Below are 21,391 nucleotides of genomic sequence, written 5' to 3'. Positions count from 1 at the left end.
TCTGACACACACCAACTGTGCTGCTCTGGGCAGCTCCTTAATCTCTCAGTGATCCCAGAGGACCTCTGACGTTTATTAGGACATGTCACAAGAGTTAGAGGCCTCAGTTTCCTCATCTGTAAAATTAGGGAGCTGCATTCAGTGGCCTCTAAGGAGCATTTTGTCTTTAGAGCTATGATGTTATGACTGGACGGTCCCTCCTAGCTCAAGATCTCTGGTCCTAAGAAAAGATGAGACTAGAAAATAGTAACAACAATAATAACACCTCACATTTTTAGAGCTTATTAATTTCACTCAATTGCTTACTGTGAGATGGATGGTGCCTGAAAGAAGAACAAGCCAGGCATTTGAAGGGAAGATCCAAGACTTGTGGGGGGAGGACACTGGATTGGGGTCTATGGGGGCCTTTGAGCTGGGGTGTGCCACCTTGCCTTGGCATCATACATCACACATGCACACACACACCCCCTCCATCTGACACATTCTCTTCTCTCTCTTTTTTCAGAGTTGGCCAGAAACAGCATCTGACTCTGAACTAAGGAAATGAAGTTTGGATTTTCCATGTGCTTGGGAAACCTATCACTTTCACTCCATGGCTAGGAGACAGTCCTTTGTTAAGAGGCAGCTGCGGGGGTGGTGCCAGCTGCATGGGTGCCCCAGGGTGAGTGGATGTCATTCCTCCATCCCTCAAGCTGTTCCAGAGTCACTGAATGCCTCTGGTACATTGAAGAAAGTGCTGGGGCTCCCTGATTGCCTGGGGATACCTTGGCCTTCCACTAGCCTGATGTACTCCATTTCTATTGAACAGAAATCAGAATCTTCTTTGGGGTATTTGGATTTAGAAACAGGTACCTAGGATCATAGGCCCAGAGCTGGAAAGGACCTCAGAGGCCAATTTCCTTATTTCACAGAGGAAGAAACTGAGGCCCATGGAAGGGAAGTGACTTGCCTAAGGTCATTCATATAGGACTGTTGACTTGGAGATGGAAGAGGGGAAGAGAGAGAGAGGGAGAGAGAGAAGATATCTAAGTCAAATTATCTGTAGTTCAAACTGGTATTTCACAGAAATGGGAAATAAATGGAGGCTTAGAAGTACTTGTCTAAGGTCACACAGCACTTTAGTGGGAGAACTGGTCCTTGAATCCAGGCCTTCTGACTTCGAGTCCAATATTTCTTTCTATTATATCAAAGGTGCTTCTATCAGTTTTCTAGATAAGCAAACAAGATTTGTTTTAGTGGCATTTCTTTTCTTCATCTGTCATTCATTCATTCATTCATTCATTCAACAAACAGTGATTTACAAAGTGGGCGCCACCCCCCCTGGTGGGTGCTGCAGTGATCCAGGGAAGCGGTGATGGCCACACTTTTTTTTGTATTACATTCTATTCTGAGTTAAATAAATAGTTCCATAATTTCCAGGGGGCGCTAAGTAATATTTTTCCTGGAAAGGGGGTGTGGTAGGCCAAAATTGTTTGGGAACCCTTGCTTTAGAAGAAACTGGGGTGTAGTGACTTTAGACTTTGTGGAGCCTATTTCTTTTAAGCTAAAGCACAGGCAATGCCATATAGGCAGGAGTGCTAGTCCCAGAGGACTGGGATTCAAATTCTGACTTTTCCATTTTTTTCCTGAGTGACCTCTGACAAATTCTTCTCCCTTCTTGAGCCTCATTTTCCTTCTTTGTAAAATGAGAGGTGGGACCAGATCATTTAGAGGATGTACTTGGAGAGGTCATAAAACAAAGGTAGGGCTCTTGGTTTTGCCATTTACTACTTAGATGACCTTAAGTACAAATCACTTGATTTCCCTTGGTCAACCCAAGTTCCTCATCTATAAAGTGACTAGATAGTTTTTGAAGTTCTTTACAGCATGAAATCTACGATCCAAGGATCTCTAAGGTTCTTTCTATTGCTTAATTCCATCATCCTAGGATCCTTACTGCAATAAAGGCTGAAAGTCACTGACTTAACCAATTGGTCCATTCATCCATAACCCAAGGTGCTCCTTGGTAGCAGCTAACAGACTTGCCAGAACACTCACAATGAAGAAATGAACAGTCTCTTTCTTGGGCTGGCCTTGCCTTTTTACCCTTCATAAAGTGATGGCACTTTGTGAAACAGCATCCACAGTCAAGTATCTATTCATTATATGACCATGGTCAAGACATGTAATGCCTCAGTTTCTTCATTTGTAAAATAAGAATCACAGAACTTTTATAACCCGCCTCATAGGTAGATAATTATCAAATTCCTGTGGCCTCATTGTAAAAGGCATATATGGGGGTGGGGATTTCCATTAGCAGAACTAACATGAAGCTTGGCAAAGACATTACCAAGGAGTAAGGGGCCTTGGGTTCTTCCCCTGGCTCAGGAGCTAACTTAATATGTGACTCTGGATAACATTCCTTACCTCTCCAGTCCCAGTACATACCTCTGTAAACTGAGAGGACTGGACTAGATTTGCGTTATCAAAATCAAATAGAGGGCAGCTGGGTAGCTCAGTGGATTGAGAGTCAGGCCTAGAGACGGGAGGTCCTAGGTTCAAATCCGGCCTCAGACACTTCCCAGCTGTGTGACCCTGGGCAAGTCACTTGACCCCCATTGCCCACCCTTACCAATCTTCCACCTATGAGACAATACACAGAAGTTAAGGGTTTAAACAACAACAAAAAAATCTTGAAAAAAAAATCAAATAGAAATAGGGTCGAATCTGTTCTCCTTGACTACATCTTGACTTAGTTTTAAAATGCCAAGTTATCTATATTTTATTTTATTTTAATTTTGTGAAATATTTCCCAGTTTAATATATATTTTAAACCATTACTTTCTGTCCTAGTAGTAACTCTAAGACAGAAGGGCAAGGGCTAGGCAAATGGGGCTAAATGACTTACCTAGGGTCACACAGCTAGGAAGTGTTTGAATTCAGATTTGAACCCAGGTCCTCCTGACTCCAGGCATGCAGCTCTATCCATTAGGCCACCTAGCTCTCCCACCCCCATTATGTCTTAATGTGGTTCTGACTATACTCAAGAATGTTCGACCCTTTTAGACAAGATGATGTCTAGGGCTCCATTTCAGTACTCCATCTCCATCTCTTGAGAACCCTTCTGATCCTGAACAGGAGTCATGAAGACACTGCTCCAGCAGTGGATTTTTGAGTGTGGTCACACAGGCATTTGTCCCTTGTAAATTCAATTCCATTTCAAACCAATGGTCACTTGGTAAGCACCTAGAATGTGCCAGGCAACATGGCAGCAGTGGTTAGATTGCTCACCTCCCAGGCAGGAAGGCCTGGTTTCAAGTTCCAACTTTAACATCTATTAGCTAGTTGGCCTTGAGTAGCCTACTTAATGTTTCAGTACCCCCATAGAACTTTGAAGATTATTGTGTTGCAAAGAAAATGCTGACCTGTTTGAAGTTCCTCCCTGGAGGTTCCCTACAAAAATAAAATCTTATCTAAAAAATGTGCCTGGCACTGTGTTAGGACTTGAGATTCAAGGACAAGAAGGAAAACCATTCCTGCCATCTCACTCTCCCATCTTCACTCTGTCTCTGTCTCTGTCTGTCTGTCTTTCTGTCTGTCTGTCTCTGTCTCTGTCTCTGTCTCTGTCTCTCCATATATCTATATGTTTTTTTCTCTTCTAAACATCAACATTCTGGTTTATTCTATAGGTAGAAGTCCAGAGAAGTAAATCTTGAATGCATGGAAAGAGGAGCTCCCCAGTCAACAAGTGTTTTAGAAAGAAGCAATTCGCTTCTAACAGGAAAGAGCAATTAGCAAACTCCCAAATGTTTCTTTGTGATCCCCAACAAATAAGTGGGCTGTTTATGGCTTTTTCTTAACCCAACCATTCGAGGCCAGATCACTGACAAATGAAATTATACCGAGATTTCAGGAGTACATGTGGATTTTCTGAGGAATCTTACCTTCCCTGGAGAACCGAGGCTCAGTCATCTCTTTTATATGGAAGCACTTGTGTTCACAGCTTCATGCATTAGTTAAACAAAACAACCGTTACCTTCTGGAAGGAAGAAATGAACAGAAGGATAATGTATGGATTTTCCAATTGTTCTTCCCAGTGGTGTCAAACCCAGCCTTTGGTCTTTAGTGTTTTGGAGGCTAATTTTTGGGAGATGGTTCTTTAAGGGTTTTTTTCCCTAGTAGGCCTAAAGCAAGGATGGGAAATCCTTTTTTTACCTTTCTTTTTGGAATATTGAAGTCTCATGAAAATAATGACAAAAATATAATGAATGAGTCAGTGTTTTAGTGCTAAGAGGACCTTAGAGATTATAGGATCTTAGATTTAGAAAGAGAAGGGACAGACCTTAGAGACTATCAAGTCCAACCTTTCATTTTACAGATGAGGAAACAGACCCAGGGATGCTAAGAATTTGCCCAAGGTAATAACAGGATTAGAACCCAGGTCATTCAGAAAGAATATAGGATCATAAATTCAGAGCTAGAAGGGGCCTGAGACGCCATTTAGTACAATGCTTTCTTTTTACAAAGAAGGAAATTGAAGTACCTCCTTTTAGATGACCTGAGTGACAGAGCTGGAATTTGAGCTTAGGCCCTGTCCCATTTCTGACACAGACGGGCTCTTTGAGCACTTGGGCAAGTCACTTAATCTTGATTTTCTACACAACTCTAGAACTATGAGTTACAAGAGAAAGGGCCAACCTACATTGCTAAAGGAGTTTCCTTATCTGGGAATTCCCTGTACCAGTGAACTCATTCCTTTTTAACCAGCAGTATTATTGCTATAATAATTTTAAATGATTACATTCGTTCTTATTACTACTGTTGTGATTAGATGTCTTCCTCTGAGACCCTCCCTGTACTCTGCACACAACTGACATTAGGAGAAGGAATGGAGGAAGCACGCTGTGCCCTGTAATCTCAGAGCCTGGGTAGGGATGCTCACTGATCCATGAAGTGCTCTTTCTGCTAAAATCTTTCATGCCCCAAGCAGAGAGAGATCCTCCTGGGAGAGAAAAGTTGCAGTTAAAGCTCATTCTCACTGAAGGATAAAGGGACTGAGACTAGGTTTTCTCTGAGAGCAGGGTTTGATGGCAGGAAGGGCAGAGAGCAGAAAGTCACTCAAGGGTGACAAAGAGAAACTCCTGACTTTGTGGCTTTGCATCTACGAGGCTGGCCTTGACTGGTCCGTGGCAGTAGGGGGCGATGGAAATAGTCCATGTCCTGAAGTCAAAGGTGATTGGCTCCTATCTTCCTTGGACACTTCCCATGTGACCTTAGGCAACCATTCAGGCAATAAGCATCTTTAAGTGCCTCCTCTGTGCCAGGCACTGGGCTAAATCCTAAAGCTATAAAGGCAAAAATATTCCTTCAAGGAGTTCAGATTCGAATGGGGCATGTAACAACTATGTATGAGAACAACTTGTTCCAAGAGCTGTGAAGATGGTTGAAGCAGGTTCTATGGAGTGTTTAGGGCTCGGTCATACATTGAAGATGCAAGGTTAGCCACCCGCTACATCCCTGGCCTCCGCCAGTCCTGACTTTTGTCTTGCCGCTGGACTTGGATGACTCTGGAAGAGAGAATGAGGCTGACTACTTTGTGCAACTCTACCTCAATCTGATCCAGTACAAGGTGAAAGGGAAGCTGTCATCTCATGAGGCCATTGGTGCTCTTTGAAGACAAAGGACGAATGACAAGAAGATCCAAGATCTAGTCAGTGTAGATGGGAAGTCCTTCCAGAGGGAGGGCACTCGCAACAGGGGAGGGCACAACTTCCCTGGGCATCAATTTTCTTATTGGTACGATAAAGGATTTGGACCAGATGCCCTCTGAGTTATTTCCTGCTTCAGATCTATGATCCAAAGGGGATCCTCTGATCCTGGGGACCTCCAAGGTCCTGAGATGACTGTTGCTGAGGAGGCGTCACTGAAGAGACCTCCAGTGAGATTTAAGGTAGATGTCCAAGTTGTTTTGAAGGTCTCAGCAATAGATGAGCCATCCACACTCACAGAATCACTGAATATTAGAGCTAAAGAGGACCTTTGGGAGATCTAGTCTTCTGGGTCCCAATCTCTTCTAGAACAAAGATTCCCTTTTAACATAAAAAATAAATTTGGAAAAAAACAAATAAATAAATACATTTTGCTGCTCTTCATAGGGGTGTCAGTTATACCAGTGATGGACAAATTTTATAAAGAGGGGGCCAAAGGAAAGGAAATGCTCATCTGTCAGTCTGTTTCTAAGGCGACTCTTTCGAAGTTTCATTGTATTGTATCCTACTCATTGTATTGGCCAGATTAGGAAGACCGTCTCACAGATAGAACATGTCAGGGGGCCGCATCTGGCCCTCGGGCTGTAGTTTGCCCATCCCTGAGTTATACTATTGGTATCCGCTGATGAAGAAAGTATATATATATTGCTAAAAAGGTGCTATGTATTCAGTATTCTTTTGTACGCATCTGTGTTTTCTTAATCATGACAGCATCCACAGACATTTGGGAAACAGCAATAGAAGTATGTGCAAAGTCCATACCTATTCTGTTTAAAGAGTTGGTTTTCTAAGTAAAGGTCGACCCTATAAGTCCCCGATGTGCTTACAGATTTGAGGACCCCTTGCTATGTGTTTGTGGACCCAGGAGTCCCCGGTAGGAGGCTGGTTCAAGGCTGGCACCTGACAGGTAGCCAAGACCAGCTTCGTCAGTTTTACAAAAGAGAACAAATGACTTGCTCCATCATCAGCTGGTTAGTAAGTGGCAGAGACGGGTTTTGACCTCAGGGCCCTGGTGATTCCCTCTGTGGCGTTCCTTCTTGCCGGGCTACGTTGTCTCTCAGCCAACTTCATTTTACAGAGCTGAGGCCCAGAGAGGCTAGCTTGTTTAGCCAAGGTCACATAGTGAGTGTGTCAGCTCACTTTCCCATCAAAATTTGTCTGCATGTTCCAGGCCAGCCCAAACAATGGCCTCTGAAAAGACAGGTTCTCTTCACACCAGATTCTTGAAAGGGACTGGGGGTGGCGTGGGGCTGGGGTTGTGGCAGAGTTTGACCAGGAGCCTTCTAAGCAGAGGGCATGGATTTCAATTCCAAGCCAAACTCTGGCCTGGCAGCATGGATCAGTGTAAACAAGGCATACGTCCTGCTTCTCTGACTTTGACGAAGTTCTCTGAGCCTCAGTTTCCTCATCTGTAAAATGAAGGAGGAGATTAAGACTTCCCTAAGCTCTACGAGCCTGTGACTTTCATTGGCCCTCCATGTCTAGTTTCTCTCTTTGACGCATAACTGAGGCTAATTCCTCCTTGATTCCTATACCAGGGATGCACTGAGTCTCCCGTGTGCCCTCCCTCTCTCTCTCTATTGTGACTCACGATGCTCCTTTCCTCCTTTTCAGCCTGCAGCCCATGAATTGCACCTGCGCCCATTACCGGCACACAATGGGCGCCCTTGCCGGCGGGTGAGGGCACCTCCTTGCCTTTGTATTGGAGTGTTCCCTTGTTGGAGTGCTCTCGCCCTCCGGGGCCATCACCCAGCTAGTCAGCCTTGGTGGCTGCATGTGTGTGCTGGTGGCTGGGCAGAAGCCAAGTTGGCTGCTGAGAGTGGGTCAGGGCGTGCACCCGGGCTGGCTCCAGGCTTCCCGACAGCTGGCTGCCCCTCTCCCTTTAGCAGAAGAGGGTCTGAAACTCTTCCTCTCACCCTGGTGGCCAGCACCTGGACCTTGAATGGCCGAGCAGCAGCCTAGCCTGCCTCACCGCGCATTTCCCACCTTCTCCCTGATGGGTTCTGCCTTAGTGCTCAGCCCAGAGCACTGACTGCAAGAGGCTTTCCGGAGAGCCCAGAGCAGCAGCGCAACAGTCACCGCACCACTCACTGCCTCCCCCATCCTGGGCCTCTAGCCCTTTAAAGCTGATCCCTTACCAAAAAGAAGAGGCATCAGCCCCTTTCAATTAGCTCGCCGGGCGGGATGGGCTCCTCCAGAGCTGCGGTTCTCCAGTTGCCTTGTGATGGTTTGAGAGCCCCCCTGAGCTCCCTGTGGGCCGTGGATCCTGGTGTTAGGGTCCGTTTTCCGTGAGCCCACCCAACAAACAGAGACCAACACTGCAATACACAAGGAGGTCTGTTTAATAAGCTGGTGCACCAGGGAAGGCTATAAAGTAGCGTTCCACCCGGGCGCCGCCAGCAGGGTTCTTTTAAAGTAACTGGAATGGGGGAAGGGATAGGAGTTGGAATCTTGGTGGGCTTAATCAGTCTCCAGGACTTATCTCAACATTGTCCCAGGTTGTTCTTATCTCGACATCCTCTCAGGAAAGTTCTTATCCAGGCTATCAGTATGTCCTAAACCATTGGGAAACCACCGGAGGTCCTGACCAGCCTTTTGGTCTAGATAAAGTTCATACTGGAAACCCTCCTTCTTCATTCCCCACTTCTTTTGATTTAGGGGGACCTGTGGGCATAGATATCCTCTGTGCCTGGGAGGGGTTGATACTGTTGTTGTAAAGCGAGGACTTGGATAGTATTAAGATGTTCTTTTATAAAATGGACTAGGCGGTTAAGGATGCAGGGTCCCAGGGCAAGGAGAAGGACAAGAATGCAGAGGGGTCCAAGAAGTGAGGTCACCAAGGAGGTGAGCCAAGGGGAAGCGTGAAACATCTGAGCGTACCAGGGCTGTTGGTGGTCTCTTTCCCGGACTCGCTGTTCTAGCCCGGCTCTGAGCTTGGCGAGGGAGTCTCGGATGACTCCGGAGTGGTTAACATAAAAACAGCATTCTTCCCCTAGGATGGCGCATAGACCCCCCTCTTTAAGGAAAAGGAGGTCCAGGCCTCGGTGATTCTGGAGGGCAAGCTCGGCTAGGGAAGCATGGGATTTTTCAAGGAACGCAAACCGAAGCTTCGAGTCAGGCCAGGTCTTCATCAACTGACTGGCGGAGGGAAGCTATGCTTTGGCTTTGTGTTGAGAGGGCCGCGACCCCAATGCCTGTCCCTGCTGCCCCCAAGAGGGCTGCCACCGTAATGGCGACAGTGACTGGCTCACGCTTCCACCGTGAAGAGGGGTGACGCCCCCAAGATAGGAGGACATCCTCGTTTGATCGATAGGTGAGGCGTGGGATGACAGTGGCTAGGACACAAGTCTCGTGGTGTTCTAAGAGAGTCTGAGTGGCCAAACAAGGCTGTAGGCCGGAGCGTGAACAAAGCCATTTGTGCCCTGGTTGGGGGTAAGGTAGGCGCCTCTTGGTGAGGCCACCTGTTTGGTATGGTTACAGGGATTGTTCTTGGTCGAGGGAGTAGGGGTTGGGTTCCCTGTCACGCAGGTCCCTTTTCCAACCACCAGGGAGAAATTGAGGCTGGGGGTCGTGTCATTCCAGGAACACTGTGTCGTGTCGTTAGTAAATGAAAAGTTGCCTATTGTCGCAACAGCCTCATAGTAGGGCAGTTGTGAGAGTAGACATAACCAGCATTGGGCTGTGAGATTGGAGGAAGAGTGGTTCAGGGCTATAAAGGTGGCTTGTAGTGAGCTCCAATATGGGTGCTGGGGCAGGGGTGGGGTGTGGTGATGATACATGGGGGGGCTGATGGGGTACTGTTAGTGGGGGTCGGTGGTCCCGGGGTGACTGATGGTGATGGAGGGGTAGTGGGCCTTTGGTGGGGTTTTAAAGCGAAATTGGGTCCTACCGCGGTGTGAGTCGTTACTGGGTATTTCCGGATTGTGAAAAAACCCCCATGGTCATATCCGGACTCGTATCGGCAGATCCCCCATGTACGACCACCTAGCCAGGAATCATGTTCTGGCTGTTGGAATGTAAAGTTGAGGCGGGTGCACCTGGCTCGCTTCGAGGCTGGAGAGTGATAGAACCAATCCCAGTTGCACCCAGGGTTATGACCCAGAGTCATTTTGAGGAAGGGGTCCCTTTGTGTTGACCAGCTAGATGCCTCATCCCTGGCCATAGTTTCACAGCCCCAGTAGGCACAGAAATAATGCCCGGGTTGGTTACAGTATGACTTTCCGGGGTTTGAGCCAGGGCAGGAATAATGACCCATGTATGGTTCCCGTCTAAAATCTGCCTCGCTGAGGCTTGTGGCTGAGGCTCCCTGGGCATCTCTTCCACCCCCACCCCCGCCCCCACAATGCTCTGCCCTAATCAGCACGCAGGAGGGTACAGGGAAGGTGGGGGCGGAGGTGGTGATGACATCAATGGTCTCCCCTGGAGATTCTACTGGGGTTAGCGTCCATTTCCATGGCCTATGCTTCGGTGGAGAGTTCCTGGCACGAATTGGGTGGGAAGGTCTGGCCTGCAAGGGAGCGACAGCTAGGTGTGGAGTGACCTCTATGGTGGGAATTGGGTCGCTCTCGGCGGGATCATGGCCGAGGAGGGTGGTCAGCGGGTCCGGCACCTGGGTCGGAAGGGGACCTTCACAGAGGTATGAGGCCTCTGCCCCCAGGGCCGCTGTGACCTGACGGCAGCCGCTGGGCAGTCCTTGACCCAGAGCTGCCAGGGTAGTCAGGGCTAGGAGGAGAGGGGTAGCCATCAGTTCTTTTATGCGCATTTCAAAGTCAGTTTCAGTGGGTTTTCCGGGTGAGTGCTTGCCTTCCAGTCAGATTTGGGGGGTTCCACTAGTCGAACATGAGAGCGATGAATCCAGGGTCCGATGCCATCCACCTTGACTGCTGATGGGGTGACTAACAAAACGACAAAAGGCCCTTTCCACCGGGGTTGCAGCATCTCTTTTGGATGGCGTTTCACCCAGACCCAGTCACCAGGTTGGTAGGGATTAGGTTCGTGCAGCGGGGGCTGAAATCTGGCTTTTAATCGGGGCCACAGGTCTGCATGTACCTGAGAGAGAGAGAGAACAAAATCTCGTAGATGAGGTTTGAGCTTGTCGGCAGTAGGGGGGGAGGGCAGGATAGGAGCAATGGAACCATAGAGGATTTCATAGGGTGTTAGGGAGAGGTGGCCAGGTGTATTTCTGGCCTTAAAGAGGGCCAGTGGGAGGAGCGTCACCCAGTCCTGGCCAGTCTCCAGTGTGAGTTTAGTAAGAAACTCTTTTAGGGTCCGATTCATCCTCTCTACCTGTCCTGAACTCTGAGGCCTGTATTCACAATGGTGCTTCCACCAGGTCCCCAGTCCCTTAGCCAAGGACCGTACTATAAGCCCCACAAAAGCTGGGCCATTGTCGGATCTGATGGATAGGGGGAACCCGTATCGAGGAATGATGTCCTCGAGGAGGTGCTTAGCCACCGTCTGGGCGGTCTCAGTTTTGGTGGGGAATGCCTCGGGCCATCCAGTGAATGTGTCAACCATAACTAGGAGGTAACGGAATCCGAATTTCCCTGGCTTGACCTCCGTAAAATCAACTTCCCAACGCTCACAGGGTCTGGTCCCTTGCAGACGGACGGCTGGGGCAGGGGCTGGGATAGCGGCTCTGACAGCCTGGCACGCAGTGCATTTGTGAACGAGTTCCTCAAGAAATGGGCCCATTCCCCTGAACCAGAAACGACCCTTGAGGAGGAGTTCACTAAGTTTGTGGTGTCCTAAATGAGTGAGGTGGTGCAAGTGGGTAGCTAGTAGCTGGCCGGCTGTCTGGGGCAGAAGGGTGTTCCCATCTTTGTCCTGAAAAAACTCCTCATGATTTACCATTGGAGTCCCTCCACGCTTTACAGCCCATTCCCGGTCTGCCTCCGAATATTGGGGCGGGCCAGTTGGGGGGTCAGGGAGCACCCCGTCTCGTGGAAGGGTGAGTGAGAGGGCCCGGGGCACTGTACCATGTAAGGCAGCCTCCCGGGCTGCTTCATCCGCCCATCGATTCCCCAGTGCTGGATGGGCATTACCTTTCTGATGACCCGGTATGTGAATCACAGCTACCTGTCAGGGGTCCCAGACCGCAGCCAAAAGTTCTTGGATGTGTTCCAGGTGCGCTATGGGTTTCCCTGCAGAAGTGACATAGCCTCGCTCACGATAGATGGGGGCGTGTATGTGGAGGGTGGCAAAAGCATAGCGGCTGTCCGTGTAGATATTGACACGCTTCCCTCTGGCCGCCTGGAGGGCTGCCATCAGGGCCTCCAGTTCCGCCTTTTGGGCCGATGTGCCCTCAGGAAGTCGGGCGGCCCAGACAAAGTTCTGGGACTGGTCCACAACAGCTGCTCCTGCTGCCCTGGTGCCTGCAGCGGTGAGAAAACTACTTCCATCTGTGAAAAATGTGAGCTCGGCATTGGGAAGGGGGGTGTCCTTCAGGTCCGGGTGGACTGAGATAGCTTCCACCAAGATGTCCTGGCAGGAATGGGGTTCGATTGTGTCACCCGTGGGAAGAAGGGTGGCCGGGTTCAGGGTAGAGATGACCCTGAAGGAGATGTGGGACTCATTGAGTAGCAGGGATTGGTAGTGGGTCAGCCTGGAGTGTGAGAGCCACCTGACTGGGGGCTGGCGGAGGACGCTCTCGATTACATGGGAAGAGGCAATGACCAGGGCCTGTCCATGGGTGAGTTTGTCGGCGTCTTTGACCAAGAGAGCTACTGCCGCAATAATGTGGAGACAAGCCAGCCATCCTGCTGCTACAGGGTCCATCCGTTTGGATAAGTATGCCACTGGTCGATCCCACGGACCCAGTCTCTGGGTTAGAACTCCCTTCGCTACTTCCCCTTTTTCATCTATAAAGAGTGTAAATGGTTTTTCTGGGTCTGGCAAGGCCAGGGCAGGGGCTTGTAGCATGGCCAGTCGGAGCGCCTGGAAGGCTGAGTCCATCTCTGGTGTCCAGGTCCAGCTCCCAGAATCTTTGGCACCCTGGTAGAGGGGATTTGCAATCTCTGCGAAGTTCGGGATCCAAAGACGGCAATACCCCACAGTACCCAGAAATTCTCGGACCTGTTGAGGGGAAGTGGGAGCAGGAATGGCCAGGATAGTCTTAGTCATAGCGGGGGTTAACCAACGGGACCCTCCGTGTAAACTATAGCCCAGGAAGGTAACATCGGTGCGGGCGATTTTTGCTTTCCTTGCGCTAACTTTGTATCCTGCCTCTTGTAGAGTGAGGAGAAGCACCCTGGTATCGCGTTTGCACTGTTCCTCACTGAAGGAGGCCACCAGGAGATCATCCACATATGGCAAAAGAGTAACTTCAGGATGGGTGGACTGAAAATCTCCCAAATCCCGAGCTAGGGCGTCGCTAAAGAGGGTGGGGCTGAGTTTTAGGCCTTGTGGTAGCATCGTCCACGTTAGTTGGGTTGTAGTTTGGGAGGAGGGATCTGACCACTCAAAAGCAAAGATGGGTTGGCTGATAGGTGATAGGGGGAGTGTGAAGAAAGCATCCTTCAGATCTAAGGTAGAGTACCACGTTAATGAAGGGTGGAGGTTGCTCAAAAGGGTGTACGGGTTAGGGACAGTGGAGTGGAGGTCCTCAATCCTCTTGTTGACTTCCCTTAAATCCTGTACCGGCCGGAAGTCCCCTCCTGGTTTTCGGACTGGGAGAAGGGGAGTATTCCAGGTGACTTACAGGGGATCAGGATCCCCGCCTCCATAAGTCTATTGTGCGGCCGGATGCCTTGATGGGCTGTTAGGGGCATAGGGTATTGGCGGACCCTAATGGGGGTTGCCCCTGCTTTGAGTGGGATAATGATGAGGGGTTGGTACATAGCCAATCCAACGCCCGCTACTTCTGCCCAAACTTGTGGTAGGTCTTTCACCCAAGGCTTGATATGGGGTGGGATATCCGGGGGGTTAGGGTCCAAGAACAGACGGTGTTCGTCTTGGAGGGCCAAGGTGAGAACAGTTAAAGGTTGGCCTCTGGAGTCCGTCACTGAGTCGGAGTCTTGGGAGAACTGAATATGGGCTCCCAGTTTGTGGAGGAGGCCGCGGCCAAGTAAGGGGGCCGGGGAGTCGGGGATGACTAGGAAGGAGTGTGATACAGTGTGTGTTCCCAGATTCACGGTCCTCTGAGTAGTCCAAGGATATTGGTGAGAGCCCGTCACTCCCTGAACTAAGGATGTCTTGGAGGAAGTGGTCCCCAGGGGTTTTAACAAGACTGAGTGTTCTGCTCCCGTGTCAACCAATAGGGATACAGGGGTCCCCTCGATGTAGGTTGTCACTCAGGACTCAGGGAGGGGGCCTGAGGCCCGGCCCCATCAATCATCTTCCGCGAAAGCTAGTGCTTGTCGCTCCCTCAGGGGGTTCTTAAAAACTGCCCAGGGCCTCCAAGCCGGGGTTCAAAAAAGGGGCCTCCCAACCTCTCCCTTCGGCCCCTTGGGCGTTGTTGTGTGAGGGACCCCCGACCATTAGGACAGTCATGGTGCCAGTGTCTGGGTTGTCTGCACCGGAAGCAGGTGCCCCTGGGCGGCGGGGTAGCACCTCCTCCCTGGCCTAGGGCTGCAACAAGAATTTGGGTTGTTTTTTGTTGGGCCCTAAGCATCTGTTTGTGGGTCCTATCCTCTCAATGTCTTTGCTCCACGAGTTTCTGGGCTTCTCTAGCCTCAGACTCCTTCTGTTTCTGCTCTTGCCTAATAAGATCCTCTTGTCTGAGGTGCTCTTCCCGGTCCTCGGGGGTTTCTCTGGAGTTAAAGACCCGCTCAGCAACCTTTAATAGTTCTTGCAGAGCCTGGGCCATAAAAGCATCCACTTTCTGTAGTTTACGCCGGATATCAGGCACAGTTTGGTTAACAAAGGCTAAGAGAATGGCCATCTGACTGGTGGGGGCCCCCGGGTCAAGAGGGGAGTAAATGCGAAAAGCAGTCTGCAGTTGTTCAAGAAAGGCTGCAGGTGTCTCATCAGGGCCCTGTCTAACTTCCCCAATTTTGGACAAATTTGTGGGTTTCCTAGCCGCAGCTCGGAGACCCGCAAGGAGAGTCTGGCAATAGGACTGAAGACGCTCCCTACCTTGTTCTGTAGAGAAGTCCCAGTTGGGGCGGCTAGTTGGGAAGTTTGCTTCTAGACGAGCGGCATCGGTAGTGGGACGGCCATCGTCCCCGAGAACTAATTTTCGCCCTTCCGCAAGAATGTGGTCTCGTTCTTCCCCCGTGAAAAGGGTACAGAGGAGTTGTTGGCAGTCATCCAAGGTGGGTGTATGGGTTAAAAAAACAGATTCAAGAAGGTCGATGAGTTTCTGGGGGGTTTTCAGAAAAGGGAGGGTTCTGGTGTTTCCAATTATAAAGGTCCAATGAGGAAAAAGGCCAATATTGGTGGACTAACGGGCCCCCCGGGACCATAGGGCCAACGGTACGAACGGGCAAGGAGATTGTTGAAGAGGGGACCGCATCGGGGTCATGCGTCCAGCCTCGGGTGCGGTGTGCGGGGGGGTTTAAGGGGGAGGGATTTGGAGCTGGCGGAGGGGCCGCCTGCTGGGCTTCACCTGGGGGAGAGGGAGAGATAGGGGCAGGGGGAATATATGGCAGTATTCCAAATTGCCAGCCAGAATGGTTGGATCAGTTTACAACTCCACCAGCAATGCATTAATGTCCCCATTTTGCCACATCCCCTCCAACATTTAATACTCTCCCCTGCTATCATTTTAATCAATCTGCTAGGTATGAGGTGGTACCTCAGAGTTGTTTTGATTTGCATTTCTCTAATTTTTAGAGATTTAGAACACTTTCTCATGTGCTTATTGATACTTTTGATTTCTTTATCTGAAAATTGCCTATTCATGTCCCTTGCCCATTTATCAATTGGGGAATGGCTTGATTTTTCATACAATTGATGTAGCTCCATATATATTTGAGTAATTAGACCTCTGTCAGAGTTTTTGTTATAAAGATTTTTCCCAATTTTTTGTTTCCTTTCTGATTTTGGTCGCATTGTTTTTGTTTGTACAAAATCTTTTTAATTTAATATAATCAAAATTGTTTATTTTATATTTTATAATTTTTTCTAATTCTTGCTTGGTTTTAAAATCTTCCCTTTCCTATAGATCTGAGAAGTATACTATTCTATGTTCACCTAATTTTCTTATAGTTTCCTTCTTTATATTCAAGTCATTCATCCATTCTGAATTTTTCTTGGTGTAGGCTATGAGATGTTGATCTAAACCTAATCTTTCCCATATTGTTTTCCAATTTTCCCAGCAGGTTTTTTCAAATAGTGGATTTTTGTCCCAAAAGTTGGGCTCTTTGGGTTTATCATAGACTGTCTTGCTGAGGTCATTTACCCCAAGTCTATTCCACTAATCTTCCCTTCTGTCTCTTAGCCATTACCATGTCGTTTTGATGACGACTTCTTTATAGTTTGGTTCAATACCTGGTACTGCTAGGTCACCTTTCTGCATGTTTTTTTCATTATTTCACTTGATATTCTTGATCTTTTTTTCTTCCAGATGAACTTTGTTATAGTTTTTTCTAATTCAGTAAAAAAGATTTTTGGTAGTTTGATAGGTATGGCACTAAAGAGGTAAATTAATTTGGGGAGAATGGTCGTTTTTATTATGTTTTCTCATCCTACCCATGAGGAATCAATGTTTTTCCAATTGTTTAGATCTAGTTTTAATTGTTTGGAAAGTGTTTTGTAGTTGTGTTCGTATTATTCCTGTGTTTGTTTTGAGAGATAGATTCCTAAGTATTTTATATTGTCTAGGGTGATTTTAAATGGTGTTTCACTTTCTACCTCTTGCTGCTGTGATGTTTTGGAGATATATAGAAATGCTGATGATTTATGTGCATTTATTTTGTATCCTGCAACTTTACTAAAGTTGTTGATTACTTCTACTAGCTTTTTAGTTGATTCTCTAGGATTTTTTAAGTAGATCCCATATCATCTGCAAAGAGTGATAGATTAGTCTCCTCATTGCCTATTTCAATACCTTCAATTTCTTTTTCATCTCTAATTGCTACTGCTAGTGTTTTGAGTACAATGATAAATAATAGAGGTGATATTGGGCATCCTTGCTTCATGCCTGATCTTATTGGGAAGGATTCTAATTTATCCCCATTGCATATGATGCTTGTTGATGATTTTAGATACATACTGTTTATTACTTTTAGGAAAGGTCCTTCTATTGCTATACTTTCTAGTGTTTTCAATAGGAATGGGTGCGGTATTTTGTCAAAGGCTTTTTCAGCATCTATTGAGATAATCATGTGGTTTTTGTTGGTTTGCTTGTTGATGTCGTCAATTATGTGAATGGTTTTCCTGATCTTGAACCATACTTGCATTCCTGGTATAAATCTCACCTGATCATAATGAAAAACCCTCATGATCACTTGCTGGAGCCTTTTGCTAGTATTCTGTTAAAGATTTTTGCATCATAGTTCATTAAGGAGATTGGCAACTAGTTTTCTTTCTCTGTCTTTGATCTACCTGGCTTTGGTATGCATACCATATTTTTTCATAAAAGGATTTTGGTAGGACTCTTTCTTTGCTTATTATGTCAAATAGTTTATATAGTATTGGAATTAGTTTTTTGAAGGTTTGATAGAATTCAGTTGTGTATCGATCTGGTCCTGGGGATTTTTTCTTACGGAGATTTTGATAGCTCTTTCAGTTTCTTTTTCGGGTATGGGATTATTTAAGTATTCTATTTCTTTTACTGTTAATCTAGGAAATTTATGTTTTTGTAAATATTCATCCATCTCACATACGTTGCTATATTTGTTGCCATATAATTGCGCAAAATAGTTTTTAATGATGGCCTTGATTTCTTCTTCATCTTTGGTACTGATGATTTGGTTTCCTTCTTTCCTTTTTTTATTTAGATTGACCATTATTTTGTCAGTTTTGTTTGTTTTTTCAAACCAGCTTTTAGTCTTATTTATTAATTACATAGTTATTTTACTTTCAATTTTATTGATTTCTCCATTAATTTTTATAATCTCTAATTTGGTCTTTAACTGGGGTTTTTAAATTTGTGCCCTTTCTAGTTTTTTTATATGCATGCCCAATTAATTGTTCTTTGCCCTCTCTAATTTGTAAATATATGCACTCAAGTATATAAATTTCCCCATGAGTACTGCCTTAGCTGCATGCCACAGAGTTTGGTAGGATGTCTCATCATTGTCATTCTCTTCAATGAAGTTGTTGATTGTTTCTATGATTTCTTCTTTAACTACTTGGTTTTGCAGCATCATATTATTTAATTTCCAATATATTTTTTATTTTCCTGTCCATGTGCCCTTACTGATTATTTTTATTGCATTATGATCTGAAAAGTTTACATTTATTATTTCTGTTCTTTTGCATTGGTTTGCTATGTTTCTATGCCCTATTACAGATTCAGTCTTTGTGAATGTACCAGATCCTGTGTGATCCTGATTGTTGCTCCTTGATATCTGAATTGTCTCTTTCTGGCTTCTTGTAAAAATTATTTTCTATTACTTGGAAGTTCTTGAATATGGCTATTATATTCCTGGGGGTTGTCTTTTCTGGGTCTAGTGTAGAGGGTGACCTATGGATCCTTTCAATGTCTATATTGCCCTCTTGTTGTAGAACTTCAGGGCAATTTTGTTAAATAATTTCTGTTAGTATGGAGTCCAAATTTCTATTAATTTCTGCTTTTTCAGGAAGACCAATGATTCTCAGATTGTCTCTTATAGACCTGTTTTCATGGTCTGTCACTTTCTCATTGAGATATTTCATGTTTCCTTCTATTTTATCAGTCTTTTGACTTTGTTTTATTTGTTTTTGCTGTCTTGAGAGATCATTAGCTTCTAATTGCTCAATTCTAGCCTTTAGGGACTGGTTTTCAGCTATAATATTTTCGTTTTCCTTTTCAATCTGGTCATTTCTGGTATTCAATTTGCTTATCAGTTCATTTGATTTCTGAGCCTCACTTTCCAATTGCAAAATTCTGCCTTTTAAACTATTATTTTCTTTCCTGATTTCCTTTTCAGCTATTTCCCATTTCTCTAGCCAAATCTTTTCCAACTTTCTCGTCATCTCAGATTTGAACTCTTCAAGAGCTTGTGACCAGTTTTCATTAATTTGGGAGGGTTCTTATGTGATTGCTTGTTTGTTCTCCTCTTCTGTTTGCTCTGTTGTCTGGATTTTCTCTGTGTAAAAGTTGTCGAGTGTTAAAGATTTCTTCTTGTTGTTAATCTTTCTCTCCTGGGCTTCCTGATTATGAGTTGACATTTTTAGCCCAGCACCTTCTCAGCTTTATCCTCACGCTCAGAGTCTGTCTGCGCTCTTTAGGCTCCAGAGGTCTCAGGTCTGGTTGTTCTCAAGGTCAAGACTCCTGGTGGTCTCCCTTGCTTGATCCTCTGCTGGAGGCTCCTTTAAAAGTCTCAGGGCGCTGCTTCCACAGTTGTATACCCTTCTGTACTGGTTCCCCACTCAAGGTTTCAGAGCCTTCACTCACGTCTGTGTCTGCCTCCACCCGTGCCTGCGCTTAGTGTCTGCGCTCAAAGTCCGCACGCGTTCTTTATCCTTTTAGGGTCTTAGGTCTTGCTGCTCTCAGGAGCAGGCCCTGGAGCTGCCAATGACTCAGTGGTTGCCCCTAACTTGCTCTACTTCTTTTGCGCTGGCTTTGGCATTGTAGGTGGTGTGTGTTGGGGAGGGGGTTGCTCAGCCCGCGATTTAGTGAGAGCTGTTTCACCTCTTTATAGTATGGAAATGCCCCGATGCCACGTACCTTCCACACTGCGCCCTGTTGTGGGGTCCCTCTGTTTGTCTGGATTTGTTTTTATGTCCCCTTGAGGAGTCTTGTATGTTTTGGTTAGGAGAGCTTAAGCCGCTGCTTTTTACTCTGCCGCCATCTTAACCCGGCAAAAGAGAGTTGAATACACATACACTCTTAATATGGTAGTAGGAATTTTGGGACAGCCTGTACCTTGAATTCAACAGGGAAACAATTGGAGATGGGAGTTAGAGGAAAAGTTAAGAGGGAAGGTGATATTCTGATCTTGAAGTGGATGATTAAAAGGAGAAAAAAGGGGAAAAAATGAGAATCTGATTGGGGATATCTTAGATAGCCTCTAGAGGGCTGGGAAATGACTGAACAGACTTACATATGAATGATTGTTATGGAATATAATTGTGTAGTAAGAAAATAGTGAAATGAGATGATTTCAAAGAATCCTGGGTAGCAGGAATGGATGCAGAGTGAAGTAAGCAAAATCAGGACAACAGAACCTAGTAAAGAAAGACAACTCTGTTCTGTGGGGACAGATGGATCGCTCAGTGGATTGAGAGCCAGGCCTAGAGATGGAGCTCCTAGGTTCAAATATGACCTCAGATAGTTCCTAACTGTGTGTCCCTGGGTGAGTTCCCCACTGCCTGGCCCCCATTGCCTAGTCCTTACCACTCCTCTACCTTGGAGCCAATATGCAATATTGATTTTAAGATGGAAGGTAAAGGTTTCTTTTTTAAAAAAACAACTTTGAAAGAGGTGAGATGGGGCAGGTATGTGGCTCAGTGGGTACAAACAGGAAGTCCTAGGTTCAAATTTGGCCTTGGGTACTTCCTACCTGTGTGACGCTGGGCAAGTCACTTCGACCCAGTTTCCTAGACCTTCACATTCTTCTGTCTTGGAACGATACTTCATATTGATTTTAAAATGGAAAGTAATGATATTTTTAAAAGAAAGGAAGAAAGAGGTTGTTTTTCGTCTGTGTTTCCACTCCTGTAGTTCTTCCTCTGAATGTAATATAAAGACCTCTGATCAGTGTGATGACCAGCCCCATTCTACTTTCTAAGAAAGAGGTGTTGGACCCAGGGTGTAGAAAGGGGCATACATTTTTGGACATGATCACTATGGCTTAAACATACTTATCTGTTAAGAAGGTTTTTTTTCCTTTTTAATGCAATGAGGGTTCAGCAATATTGTTGTCAGAAAAAGNTTCCTCTGAATGTAATATAAAGACCTCTGATCAGGGTGATGACCAGCCCCATTCTACTTTCTAAGAAAGAGGTGTTGGACCCAGGGTGTAGAAAGGCGCATACATTTTTGGACATGATCACTATGGCTTAAACATACTTATCTGTTAGAAGGGTTTTTTTCCTTTTTAATGCAATGAGGGTTCAGCAATATTGTTGTCAGAAAAAGAAAGTCATTTGTTCTTTTAGCAAATGCATCAAACAAAAGGAAGTTCAGAAGGAAACATCACCCAAGCTGGACAATTTTGAAAGCCACTGGCATAATGTATTATGTACTTTAAAGAGGCAAAGAGTAGGAAACAAAGACTGGTGGTTTCATGTAAAATCATCTTTTCATGTTTGCGGAAATATTCTTTTGGGGTCATGGGCTGTGTCTGTGGTGGAGATCTGACTTCAGGCCATGGGTCAGAAAAAGTCCATGGGGCATAGTGCCTACCAGGGATCATTACGGTGTCAGTCACTGAACACACTGACTTCTGAGACAGAGGGCCCCCTTGTTTCCCTAGAGCCTACATTTTCCAGGCTGATCAATTGTGACTTGTTCTATCTTTATAACATCCCAGAGCTGAGAAAGCAACCCATTTTAGTGAAGAATTTAAGGCTTCAGGAGGCATGTCAGAATGAGAAGGAGTTGTAGATCATAG

General features: G+C 46.2%; 1 protein-coding gene across 1 annotated transcript; it reads right to left on the bottom strand.

Moving 5' to 3' along the window:
• Nucleotides 1–10,499: 10,499 nt before the first annotated feature.
• LOC123253794 (protein NYNRIN-like) lies at nt 10,500–14,237 on the bottom strand. The gene is given in 3 exon segments (XM_044682934.1): nt 10,500–13,438; nt 13,441–13,983; nt 14,177–14,237. Coding segments are annotated over 3 exon segments (3,543 nt in total).
• Between the last annotated feature and the right edge of the window lie 7,154 nt (nt 14,238–21,391).

Source organism: Gracilinanus agilis, chromosome X (genome assembly GCF_016433145.1).
Source record: "Gracilinanus agilis isolate LMUSP501 chromosome X, AgileGrace, whole genome shotgun sequence".
Lineage (NCBI taxonomy): Eukaryota > Metazoa > Chordata > Mammalia > Didelphimorphia > Didelphidae > Gracilinanus > Gracilinanus agilis.
This window is presented reverse-complemented; position numbering and strand designations above follow the sequence as displayed.